Source organism: Sylvia atricapilla, chromosome 29 (assembly GCF_009819655.1).
Source record: "Sylvia atricapilla isolate bSylAtr1 chromosome 29, bSylAtr1.pri, whole genome shotgun sequence".
NCBI lineage: Eukaryota > Metazoa > Chordata > Aves > Passeriformes > Sylviidae > Sylvia > Sylvia atricapilla.
The window spans coordinates 118720-131393 of NC_089168.1; the positions used below are offsets into that span (position 1 = coordinate 118720).

A 12674-nucleotide genomic window follows, 5' to 3' on the forward strand; every position below is an offset into this window, starting at 1 on the left:
GGGGGTCTGTGACATCCCCCCGGAGGAGAGGGGGGGCTCGGTGGGTGCAGACCCCCCGGGGGTTCGTGAGAGAGACCCCCCGGTTTGACACGGATGTGGCAGAGGATGGGTGCGGGACTCCCCCCCCCCGCCTCGTGTCCCCCCCGTGTTGCCCCGGTGTTCCCCCGGTGTCCCGCGTGGTCTGGGGGGGGTTCTCACTGGGGGTCGCCCTATTTGTTGGGGGGCACAGGACAACCTCCGGGGTGGGGGTGAGACCCCCCCCAGGGGCTGACGGGGGTCACAGGGGTCATTGGGGGGGGGACAGGCGCCAGCGCGGGGGTGACACCGGGGGGAGGTTTGGGGCAGCGCCGGGGGGTGACGGGTGACACCGGAATGTGACGGGGCAACACCGGGGGGGTGGCGGGGCAATACCGGGGGGGGTGACGGGGCAGAGCGGGGGGGGGGGTGACACCGAGGGGTGACACCGGGGGGTGCCAGGCGGCACCGTGGGTGACACCGGGACACGACCGGAGGGGGTGAGAACCAAGAACCGGGGCAGCACGCGGCAGCACCGGGCGGGGATCGGCGCTAGGACCCGGCGTGGCGGGGCCCGCCCGGATTCCAGGCTGGCTCCCGGTGTGACGTCACGCCCGGTCCCGGCCCCTCGCGCTCGGGAAAATGCTGCTCTCGGTGCCGCCGCGCTCGGGGCTCCCCGCCTTCGCCTACAACAAGGGCGGCAAGAAGGTACCGGCCCCGGCGGGCGGCGGCCGGGGGGACCGGGGGGGACAGGACCGGCGGGGGCGGCTCCGGGGCTGTCCCGGCGGGACACAGGCCCGGGGGGGGGGAGGGGCTTCTCGGAAATGGGGGGGACACTCCCGAGAGCCACCCCCGCCTCGGGGACACCCCTGCGAGCGGCAGCGCCCCGAGCTCCGGTTCGTCGCCGCTCCTCCCGGGGTGTCCCGGGTGGCCGCCCTCTCTGCCCCCCCCACCCCGTTCGTGCCTCAGTTTCCCCGCATCGGTCAGTGGTGCTGGGGGAGGGGGGGTCAGGAAGGAGGGAGGTCACCTCCGTCCCCATGTCCCCCCAGGGGGACACCCCGAGCTGCAGCAGGGGCGGGATTTGGGGGGATAATGGGGAGCTGGGGACACGAGGTGGCACTTGGGGTGGGGGACAGGCGACAGGGACACCCCTGTGAGGGGCATGGGGATGACAGGGGGATGACAGGGCCCCTGGGCGGGGGGTGACGGGGTAGAGGCGTCCCAGGGGTGGGGGCAAAGATGGGGACCCCCTGAGAGGGTTGATGATAACCCTGGGCTATAGGAGGATGGGGACCCCCAGAGGAGGAGGATGGGGACCCCCGGGGGAGAGGGAGAGGGTCCCAGGGGAGGGGAGGGTGGGGACCCCCGGGGGAGGAGGGTGGGGACCCCCAGGGGAGATGATGGGGGGTCTGGGGGGAGATAATGGGGTCTAGGGCTGAGATGATGGGGTCGGGGGGAAATGATGGCATCCAGGGGTCCCAGGAGAGGTGACGGCGTTCCCGGGGCTCTGGGGGGGCCCGAGGGTGCCCACGGGTGATCCACATTTGCCTGGAGATTTCCAGCTGCCTCCAGAGTCCCTGGGAGTGGTGGGGGGGTTCCCCGCAGCCCCCCAGGATGGGATGGGCAGAACCCCACTGGGGGGGGCTCTGGCAGCCCTGCCCCACATCCTCACTGTCTGTTTTAGATGGGGAGGATTTTGGGGGGCTGCGGTGGGTACTGACCCCTCTGCCACCTCCTCCTTGTCCCCAACAGCAGCCCTATGTGCCCCCCGCACAGCCCCTGGGCCCCCCCAGCCCCAGCCCTGCCGGGGGGACCCCGGACCAGCTCAGCAAAACCAACCTCTACATCAGGGGGCTGCACCCCGGCACCACAGACCAGGACCTGGTCAAGCTCTGCCAGCCGTGAGTGGGGCTGGGCTCCTGCTGTCCCCAGAACCCCTCAGCGAGGGTTGGGGGTCTCATTAAGTTCTGACTCCCCCTTTTTTTTTTTTTTTTTGCCCCCGCAGCTATGGGAAGATCGTCTCCACCAAAGCCATCCTGGACAAGACAACCAACAAGTGCAAAGGTTGGGGGGCAGCGGGGTTGAAATGGGGAGTCCAGGGAGGGGGGGGCTCTGGAGGGTCTCCCTGACACCTTACCCCTCCCCAGGTTATGGATTCGTGGACTTTGACAGCCCCACAGCCGCTCAAAAGGCCGTCACAGCGCTGAAGGCCAGCGGGGTGCAGGCGCAGATGGCCAAGGTATGGACCCCCCGAAACCCCCCCCCGGGACCCCCCAAAGAGCCCAGGCAGCCCTTTGACCCCCTCCCCACAGCAACAGGAGCAGGACCCCACCAACCTGTACATCTCGAACCTGCCGCTGGGCGTGGACGAGCAGGAGCTGGAGGCGCTGCTGAAGCCCTTTGGGCAGGTGGTCTCCACCCGCATCCTGCGGGACCCCCACGGAGCCAGCCGGGGGGTGGGCTTCGCACGGTACGGGGGGGCTGCACAGAGCTGGGGGGCTGCAGGGGAGGGGGGTTGGGGGGCTCAGGAGGATGGGGAGGGCTGGGGGGACAGGGATTTGGGGGGCTGCACAGAACTGGGGGTCCTGCAGGGAATGGGAGTGTATGGGGCTGGGGGTGCTCAGGAGAATGAGGAGGGCTGGGGGGACAGAGATTTGGGGGGGCTGCAGGAGTTGGGGGGGTACATGGGGTGGGGGGCTCAGGAGGATGAGGAGGGCTGGGGGGACAGGGATTTGGGGGGGCTGCAGGAGCTGGGGGGGTACGTGGGGTGGGGGGCTCAGGAGGATGAGGAGGGCTGGGGGGACAGGGATTTGGGGGGCTGCACAGAACTGGGGGTCCTGCAGGGAATGGGAGTGTATGGGGCTGGGGGTGCTCAGGAGAATGAGGAGGGCTGGGGGGACAGGGATTTGGGGGGGCTGCAGGATTTGGGGGGGTACATGGGGCTGTGAGGGCTCAGGAGGATGAGGAGGGCTGGGGGGACAGAGATTTGGGGGGGCTGCAGGAGCTGGGGGGGTACATGGGGTGGGGGGCTCAGGAGGATGAGGAGGGTTGGGGGGACAGCGACTTGGGGGGGCTGCACAGAGCTGGGGGTCCTGCAGGGAATGGGGGTGTATGAGGCTGGGGGGGGCTCAGGAGAATGAGGAGGGTTGGGGGGACAGGGACTTGGGAGGGCTGAACAGAATGGGGGTCCTGCAGGGGATGGGGGTGTATGAGGCTGGGGGGGGCTCAGGAGAATGAGGAGGGCTGGGGGGGACAGGGATTTGGGGGGGCTGCAGGAGCTGGGGGGGTACATGGGGTGGGGGGCTCAGGAGGATGAGGAGGGTTGGGGGGACAGCGACTTGGGGGGGCTGCACAGAGCTGGGGGTCCTGCAGGGAATGGGGGTGTATGAGGCTGGGGGGGGCTCAGGAGAATGAGGAGGGCTGGGGGGACAGGGATTTGGGGGGGCTGCAGGAGCTGGGGGGGTACATGGGGCTGTGAGGGCTCAGGAGGATGAGGAGAGCTGGGGGGACAGGGATTTGGGGGGGCTGCAGGAGCTGGGGGAGGGGTGGCAGGGGCTGGGGGTAAATGGGGCTGGGGGGGGTTATGAGGATAGGGAAGGTTGGGGGGCTGAGGGTACAAGGGGCTGGGGGTGCTCAGGAGGATTGGTAGAGCTGGGGGGACAGGGACTTTGGGGGGGCTGCAGAGAGCTGGGGGGCTGCAGGGGATGGGGATATATGGGGCTGGGGGGCTCAGGAGGATGGGGGGACTGGGGGGACACGTGGAGCTGGGGGGGGCCCTGGGAGGATGGGAGATGCACAGAGCAGGGGATGGGGGGGCACATGGGGCTGGGGGACCCAGGAGAATGTGGGGGGTCACAGAACTTGGGGGGCTACACGGGGCTGGGGGGGCTTGGGAGGATGAGGAGTGCTGGAGGGCTGTGGATTTGGGGGGGCACATGGGGGTACCTAACAGGATGAAGGGTATTGGGGGGCTGCGTGGGGCTGGGGGAGGGGCACACAGAGCTGGGGGGGCCCCGCCTGTGCCCCCCGGCCCAGCCCCGCTCCCCCCAGGATGGAATCCACGGAGAAGTGCGAGGCCGTCATCACCCACTTCAACGGGAAGTTCATCAAGACCCCCCCGGGGGTCCCAGGTGGGTTAGGGGGGCTCCCAGAGGGGATTCTGGGGGGGCTGGGGGCTGCTGGCAGCACTGACACCCCCCCCTCAGCCCCCCCAGACCCCCTGCTCTGCAAGTTCGCCGATGGGGGGCAGAAGAAGAGGCAGAGCCAAGGAAAGTTCGTGTCCAACGGCAGAGCCTGGGCCCGGGACAGTGACACGGTGAGGGGACACGGGTTTGGGGGGACACAGGGGTTTGGGGGCACACAGGGATTTGGGGGGGGACACAGGGATTTGGGGGAGACAGGGGTCGGACACAGGGATTTGGGGGGGACAGGGATTTGGGGGGAACACAGGGATTTGGGGGGAACACAGGGATTTAGGGGGGACACAGATTTAGGGGCACACAGGGATTTGGGGGGCACACAGTGATTTGGGGGAGAACAGGGATTTGGGGGGGACACAGGGATTTGGGGTGGATAGGGATTTTGGGGCACACAGGGATTTGGGGGGGGACAGGGATTTCAGGGGCACACAGGGATTTGGGGGGCACACAGGGATTTGGGGAAGACACGGATTTGGGGGGACACAGGGATTTGGGGACACAGGGATTTTGGGGACACAGGAATTCGGGGACACAGGGATTTGGGGGGACACAGTGATTTGGGGGCACACAGGGATTTGGGGGCACTCAGGGATTTAGGGGGCACACATGGATTTTGGGGACACACAGGGATTTGGGGGGATAGGGATTTAGGGGCACACAGGGATTTAGGGGGCACACATGGATTTCGGGGACACACAGGGATTTTGGGGGGGCTGCAGAGCAGCACTGACCTTTCCCCTCCCCCAACCAGGGCACCGTGACCTTGGCCTACGACCCCGCGACGGCGCTGCAGAACGGGTGGGTGCCCCGGGGACCCCCCGGTGGGGTGGGGGCTGCCGGCCGTGGCCCCCCCAGCCCTGACCCCCCGCCCCACAGGTTCTACCCGGCGCCCTACGGGCTGACCCCCGGCCGCATGCTGCCCCCCGCCGCCCTGGCCCCGTACCTGCCCTCCCCAGTGTCCTCCTACCAGGTATGGCAGCGGGTTTGGGGGGGTCCTGGGAGGGGTCCCCACCTGGGGAAGGGGTGGGGTGTTCTGGGGAGCACCCACCTGTTCCCACCTGGTGTCCCTCACAGGTCCACGGCCCCACCTGGATGCACCAGTCCTACCTCGTGCAGCCCACGGTGAGCCACGCCCGGTGCCACGCCCTGAGGGGTGGTGGGAACCCGCCTGGGATCTGCCCCACCCACACCTGCCCTGCCCGGATAGGGGAGGGTGTGCTGGAGCCCCACCCACCTTTGCCCCACCCACCTTTGCCCCACCCACCTTTGCCCCACCCACCTTTGCCCCGCCCTCTGCAACCAAGCCCCTCCCACTTGGCCAGAAAGCCACACCCACCTCTGTCAGGCTCCGCCCATTTTGGTGTCACTCTGGGGGTCCCTGTCTCGTGTGTCCTCCCTGTGTCCCCCATGTCCCGTGCCCTGTGTGTCCCCACAGCCCCTGTCCCTATGTGCTCTCCTCCATTGTGTCCCCTCTGTGTCCCCATGGCCTCTGTCCCCATGTCCCTCCTCCCCGTGTTCGTGTGTCCCTACAGCTCTGGTGACAGTGTCCCCACCCTCGTGTCCTCTGTGTGTCCCATTGTCCCACTCTGTGTCCCACATGTGTCACCACGGCCCCCCTGCCTGTGTCCCCAGCGTGTCCCCATAGCTGCTGTCTTTGTATGTCCCTGTGTGTGTCCCCATTTCCCCCTGTGACCCCATTTTCTCTGTATTGTTCCCCTGCCACTGCCCTATCCCCTTGTGTCCCCTGTGTGTCCCTACAGCCCGTGCCCCATGTCCCCCCTCCCTGTGTCACTTGTGTCCCCAAGCCCTGAATCCCTGGTGTGTCCCCACAACTCCAATCCCCTCATGTCCCCTGTGTGTCCCCACCTGTCCCTGTGTCTCTCTCATGTCCCCCAGTGTCCCCATGGCCCTGGTCCCTGTGCCCCCACCATGTCCCCCCAGTGTCCCCATGGCCCTGCTGTCTCCCCATGGCCCCTCCTGATCCTACCCGTGTCCCCTCATATCCCCGTGGCCCCTTCTGACCTCCCCCGTGCCACCATGGCCCCGGTCCCTGTGTCCCTCCAGTGTCCCCATGGCCCTTCCATGTCCGTGTGTCCTTCTGTGTCCCCATGGCCCCGGTCCACGTGTCCCCACCATGTCCCCATGGCCTCAGTCCCTGTCCCTGCCATGTCCCCACCATGTCCCCATGGCCTCAGTCCCTGTCCCTGCCATGTCCCTGCCGTGTCCCCCCATGTCCCCCCCGTGCCCCCATGGCCTCAGTCCCTGTCCCTACCGTGTCCCAGCCATGTCCCCCCCGTGTCCCCATGGCCTCAGTCCCTGTCCCTGCCATGTCCCCACCGTGTTCCCCCGTGTCCCCCCATGTCCCCGCCGTGTCTCCATGGCCTCAGTCCCTGTCCCTGCCATGTCCCTGCCATGTCCCTGCCGTGTCCCCCCGTGTCCCCGCGCTGACGGTGCCGTGCAGGGCGCGGTGCTGGCCCCCGCCGTGGACCACGCTGTCCCCCTCCAGCCTTCTGTGGTGGCCCCCTTGGCCCAGCAGCTCGGCCACCTCTCTCTGAGCAGCGCTGGCACGGTAAGAACCCCCCGAGACCCCTCCTCAAACCTCCCTGACCCTTTCCCTGCCCCAAGTGACCTCCCCTTGCCGCTGTCCCCAGTACGTCCCCGCTGCCACCGCCGTCCCCGGAGCCTTCATCCCGCCGTACCCACCGGTGCCACCCGCCCTCCCGCTGGAGGTGAGTGTGGGGGGATCCTGGAGGGGCTTTGGGGGGGGGTCAGGATTTGGGGGTGCAGGGTTTGGGGGTGCATTAACCCCCTCCCCGCAGGACGGCGGAGCCGCCCCGAGCCACGGCCCCATCGAGTCGCCGTCGGAGCCCGGCGCCTTCCCCTACCCCTACCCCAAGTAGCGGCGGGGGGGCGCGGCCCGAGGGACCCCTCCCCTCACAAACCCCCCGGAGGGGCTGCGCTGGGACCCCCGACCGGCCCCAGGGACCCCCCACCCGGTGCCCGCCCCAGCCGGGGGTCGCTGAGCCCGGGGTGGGCTCAGGGGTGGTCCCTGTGTTGGTGGGGAGGGGTCCCTCTGCTCTGTCCTCGTCCCCTCACCCTCCTCCCGCTCGGAGGGTTTTTCTTCCTCCCGCGTTTTCTAAAAAAACGAACAAAAAAAAAAGGATAAAAAAAAAAAATACAGACACATACAGAAAAAAAAAAAAAAAAAAGGAAAAAAGAAAAAAAAAAAGGCCAAAAAAAAAATGGCGAAAAAAGGCACCACAAACAAAAAAAAAAAAAGGTGATACTAAAAAAAAGAAAAAAAAGGAAAAAAAGGCGAAAAAAAGAAAAAGGAGAAAAAAAAAAAAAAAAGGATAAAAAAAAAGGATAAAAAAAAAAGGAGGAAAAAAAAAGAAAAAAAAAAAAAAAAAAAAAAAAAGGCAAAAGCCGCTGCCGCCGCCCCGGGGGGGGCCGGGGGTCCCGGTTCCCCCCCCCTCGTGCTTCCAGGGCCCGCGGCCCCGCCCGGTGCCCCCCGTGCCTTCTGCTGCCCGGTGCCCCCGGCCCGGGGTGCGGGGTGCTGGGGGGGGGGCCATAGAGAACCCCACCCCCCCTTCCCCCCAATCTCCGGGCTCCAGCCCCCCGCAGGGCCGGGGGTGCTCCCCTCCCCCCCCCAAAGCCCTTCCTGCCCCGGGGGGGTCGCTCAAGTGCAATAACGCCCCCCCCCCCCCCCCCAAAAAAAAAAACACCTCCCCAGCTTCGATGGGCGCCCCGAGGGTCAATCAGGCACTTTAGAGCCCCCGCGCCCCTCCCCCCCACCCCCCGGGGGACCCCTCCCCCCCCTCGCTGTCCCCCTCCCCCCCCCCCACCCAGCGACAATCAGGGGGTCCCGTGGGGGCGGCTCTTGCAACCAAAGATTTGGGGGGGGGGTCGCTGGGGAGGGGGGGGATGGGAAGCTGAACAGCCCCTCCCCTCCCCCCCCATAAGGCTTGGCACCCCCTCCCCGGGGGGTCTGTCCGTCCGTGTCCCCCCCCCCCAAGTATCCCCCTCCCCAAATTGCTTCCGACCCCCCCCCCCAGCTCTGCCCAGGGGCCTCCCGGTTCTTCCAGCCCCTCCCCCCACCTCAATGTAGGGGGGGGGTCTCCAAAGGGGTCCCCAGGACCCCCCCTCCCCTCCCCCACCACCACACATCTACCTCACCCCACAGCTGGGTGGGCGCCCAGCCCCCTCTCCGGGGGGGGGGTCGGGAGGGGGAGGGGCTTCAGCTCTTTGTGCCCCCCCTCCCCTCCCCTCCCCCCCCCCCCAGGGGTGACGCCCCCCCCCCCGGTTTCCAGCCATCACCCACCTCCCCTCCCCCACCCCCCCCCGTTGCTGCTACTGCCGGGCCCCTCCCCCACCCCCGGCACGACCCCTTTGGTCGGGGGGTTGTGACCCCCCCAAGGAAGGAACCAAAGAGGGAGAAACCCCCCCCCTGGACCCCCCCTTGGGGGTGGGGGAGGGGCGCTGGGACACCCCCCCCCCTGTGCTGAGCCCCTCCCCCGCTGCTGGTTTGGAGGGGGGGTGAGATTTTTTGGGGGGGGTCCCATCGGTCTTGGGGTGGGGGTGGGGTGGGGGGGGAGCTCAAGGAGAAGTTGAGACACCCCTCCCCCCATTAGCCCCTCCCCCACCCCCCCCCCCAGGCCCCCCCCTTTAATTTATACGTAGCGCATTTTGTACAGGTTTTTAAGTTGCTTTTTTTTAAGGAAAATCTCGAGAGGTTTCTAGTTTTGTATTTTCTTCCTCCTGCTTCCGCGCTCGCCCCCGCCCCGCCCCCCACCGCGACCCCCCCCCAAAAAAAAATACACCCCCCGCGACCCCTCCCCCAACACCCCCCTTCGAGGTTGGTTTTTTTTGTTTTTTTTTTTGTTTTGGTTTTTTTTTTAAATAAAAAATGGCGAGAAAAGGAAAAAGTGTTTTCAATGTTGCTGTTGTGACAAATGGGTGGGGGAAGGGGTCCCATAAAAAAAAAAACCCACCCAAAGTCAGGGGTCCTACAAATAAAAATCCAAACTCAGGGGTCCCACAAAAAAACCCCTCAAAACTCAGGGGTCCCACAAACTCCCCCCTCCCCAAAAACAAGGGTCCCACAAAAAAAAAAACAACAAACCAACAACAAATAACCCACCCTAACTCAGGGGTCCCACAAAGAAAAACCTCAAAACTCAGGGGTCCCACAAAAAAAAAACCACCCAAATTCAGGTGTCCCACAAAAAACCCACCCACCCAAATTCAGGTGTCCCACAAAAAAACCCCACCAAACTCAGGGGTCCCACACCCCCCCCACCCCAAATTCAGGGATCCCACAAAAAAAAAACAAAACCAACCCAAATTCAGGTGTCCCACAAAAAAAAAACCCCAAATTCAGGTGTCCCACAAAACGCCCCCTCCCAAATTGAGGGGTCACACAAAAAACCCCACCCAAACTCAGGGGTTCCAAAAAAAACCCCCAACCCAAACTCAGGGGTCCCACAAAAACTCCCCCAAACTCAGGGGTCCCAGAAACAAAACCAAACTCGGGGGTCCCACAAAAGAAAACCAAACCCACCCAAACTTAGGGGTCCCACAAAAAAACCAAACTCAGGGGTCCCACAAATACAACCCCCCACCCAAACTCCACAAAAAAACCCCCACGCAAACTCAGGGGTCCTACAAAAAACCCCAAACTCAGGGGTCCCACAAAAAAGAGAAAACCCCACCCAAACTCAGGGGTCCCACAAAAAACTCCCCCACCCAAATTCAGGGTTCCCACAAAAAAAAAAAAAAACAACAAAAAAACAACCCACCCAAATTCAGGGGTCCTACAAAAAAATCCCCCACCCAAAACTCAGGGGTCCCACAGAAAAAAAAAAATCCAAAACGCCAAACTCAGAGGTCCCACAAAAAACCCCCACCCAAATTCAGGGGTAAAAATCCCCCACCCAAACTCAGGGGTCCCACAAATAAAAAACCAAACTCAGGGGTCCCACAAAAAAACCGACCCAAACTCAAGGGTCCTACAAAAAAACCCCCAAACTCAGGGGTCCCATACAAAATAACCCCACCCAAATTCAGGGGTCCTACAAAAAAAAACCCACCCAAATTTCAGGGATCCTACAAAAAAAACCCCACCCCAAACTCAGGGGTCCCACAAATAAAACCCCAAACTCAGGGGTCCCATAAAAAAAACCCCACCCAAACTCAAGGGTCCCACAAAAATCCCACAACCAAACTCAGGGATCCCACAAAAAAGAGAAAAACCCACCCAAACTCAGGGGTCCCACAAAAAAACCCCTCAAACTCAGGGGTCCCACAAAAAAAACCAACACCCAAACTCAGGGGTCCCACAAAAAAAACCCAAAAACCCAAACTCAGGGGTCCCACAAATAAAAAACCAAACTCAGGGGTCAACCCCCCAAAAAACCCCAAACTCAGGGGTCCCACAAAACACCCCCCCCCCCCAAAATTCAGGGGTCCTACAAAAAAAACCCCCACCCAAACTCAGGGGTCCCACAAAAAAAAAAAAAAAAACCTCAGGGGTCGCACAAAAACCCCCCACCCAAACTAAGGGGTCCCCCCCAAAAAAACCCCAAACTCAGGGGTCCCACAAATAAAAAACCAAACTCAGGGGTCCCACAAAAAATCCCCCCACCCAAATTGAGGGGTCCCACAAAAAAAACCTCAAACTCAGGGGTCCCACAAAAAAAACAACACCCAAACTCAGGGGTCCCACAAATAAAAAAACAAACTCAGGGGTCCCACAAAAAATCCCCCCACCCAAATTGAGGGGTCCCACAAAAAAAAACCCTCAAACTCAGGGGTCCCACAAAAAAAAACAACACCCAAACTCAGGGGTCCCACAAATACAACCCCCCCACCCAAACTCCACAAAAAAACCCCCACCCAAACTCAGGGGTCCCACAAATAAAAAACCAAACTCAGGGGTCCCACAAAAAGTCACCCAAACTCAAGGGTCCCACAAATAAAAAACCAAACTCAGGGGTCCCACAAAAAACTCCCCCACCCAAATTCAGGGGTCCTACAAAAAAAAAAACCCACCCAAACTCAGGGGTCCCACAAAAAAACAAAAAACAAAACCTCAGGGGTCCCACAAAACCCCCCCACCCAAACTCAGGGGTCCCACAAATAAAAAACCAAACTCAGGGGTCCCACAAAAAAACCCCCAAACTCAGGGGTCCCATACAAAATAACCCCACCCAAATTTCAGGGATCCTACAAAAAAAAACCCACCCCAAACTCAGGGGTCCCACAAATAAAACCCCAAACTCAGGGGTCCCACAAAACGCCCCCTCCCCAAAACCAAGGCTGGGCCCACGATGTGTTTATCAAACGTGAGATTTTTATTCTCGAACGCAACACGCGGCTGGGGCGGGGTCCTACAACTCTTTTTTTTTTATTTTTAATTTTGGGGAGGGGGTTTGGGGTTTGGGGGGGGGGGGACATCAACAGGCAACAGCGAGGAGGGCGGGTGGGGGAGGGGAGGAACGGACCGCCCCCCTCCTCTAAACCTTATTAAAAACGAGATTGGTCCTAAAAATATAGAAAGAAATAAATTTAAATTCACAAAAAACCTGTACAATTATCAAAAAAGTCACTAAAACGACACGGCTGGTTATAGAAAAGGGGATGGGGAGGGGGGGACAAAAAGAGACCCTCCCCCACCTCAGCCCCTCCCCCCCCCGAGGGGGTGGGTGCCAGCCGGGGTGGGGGAGGGGAATTTTGGGGGTGTCAAACTTGGGGTGGGAAAAAGAGGGAAAAGGAGAAAGGAGGGGGTCAACTTTGAACTGAACGAACACGAGAACGAGAGACTCCCGAAAAAACTTTCCCACGACGGAAAAAAAACCAAACAAAAAAATTAGAAACCAAAAAAAAAAAAAAAGAAGAAAAAAAGAAAAAAAAAAAACCAACCCGAGAAAAAAACAACAACGACAACAAAAAAAAAACAAAACCTGACGGATCCGAAAACGTGACTTAAAATCCACAAAAAAAGTCCGTTTACAGCGCAGTCATTTAGATAAAATATAAATATTTATGCGTAATATAAAGTCAGTTCAAATAGACTTCAAATCACCTCTTAAGTTTCAAAGCAAAAAATAAAATAAAATAAAAAGTTTTTTTTTTTTTTTTCTGAGGTTTATCTGATAGAAAAAGGCTACTTTGAGACGGGGTGGGGGAGGGGGTTTTTTTTGGGGGGGGGGGGGCACGGCCGGACCCCCCCGTGCCCAGGTAGGTGAGTTGTTTTCAGTGCTCTGTGGGGCTGGGGGAGGGGAGAATGAGCCGGGACCCCCCCCCAAAAAAAAAAAAAATAAAAGCCCCTCCGGCCGTAAACCCCCAGAGCGAGTACCCGTAATATCCTGGCCGGGGGGAGGGGCCGAGAGGGGGGGTCCTGGCCCCTCCCCCACAACAGGGGGAGACCCCAGGGTGGGGGAGGGGTATCATTTAGGACCC

General features: G+C 61.5%; 1 protein-coding gene across 3 annotated transcripts; it reads left to right on the forward strand.

Annotated features, from left to right (window-relative positions):
* The first annotated feature begins 552 nt into the window (after window positions 1-552).
* RBMS2 (RNA binding motif single stranded interacting protein 2) lies at window positions 553-7219 on the forward strand. Of its 3 annotated transcripts, XM_066337408.1 has the most exons (13): window positions 564-723; window positions 1768-1916; window positions 2021-2079; window positions 2163-2254; window positions 2328-2485; window positions 4066-4145; window positions 4221-4330; window positions 4966-5012; window positions 5091-5184; window positions 5289-5336; window positions 6676-6783; window positions 6866-6943; window positions 7034-7216. In XM_066337408.1, the coding sequence occupies exons 1-13, from the start codon at window positions 658-660 to the stop codon at window positions 7112-7114; spliced, it is 1170 nt and encodes a 389-aa protein (XP_066193505.1). In that variant the 5' UTR covers window positions 564-657; the 3' UTR covers window positions 7115-7216. The 3 variants fall into 3 exon arrangements, with proteins under 3 accessions (XP_066193504.1, XP_066193503.1, XP_066193505.1); XM_066337407.1 differs by having other exon boundaries at window positions 553-723; window positions 1771-1916; window positions 4066-4330; window positions 7034-7219; XM_066337406.1 differs by having other exon boundaries at window positions 558-723; window positions 4066-4330; window positions 7034-7217.
* Window positions 7220-12674: the final 5455 nt, after the last annotated feature.

Coding starts and splice junctions, on each gene's coding strand:
- RBMS2 (XM_066337406.1), top strand. CDS start 658: ATGCTGCTCTCGGTGCCGCCGCGCTCGGGGCTCCCCGCCTTCGCCTAC. Junction 2,486..4,065: donor CGGGGGGTGGGCTTCGCACG/GTACGGGGGGGC, acceptor CGCTCCCCCCAG/GATGGAATCCACGGAGAAGT. Junction 4,331..4,965: donor GGGCCCGGGACAGTGACACG/GTGAGGGGACAC, acceptor TCCCCCAACCAG/GGCACCGTGACCTTGGCCTA.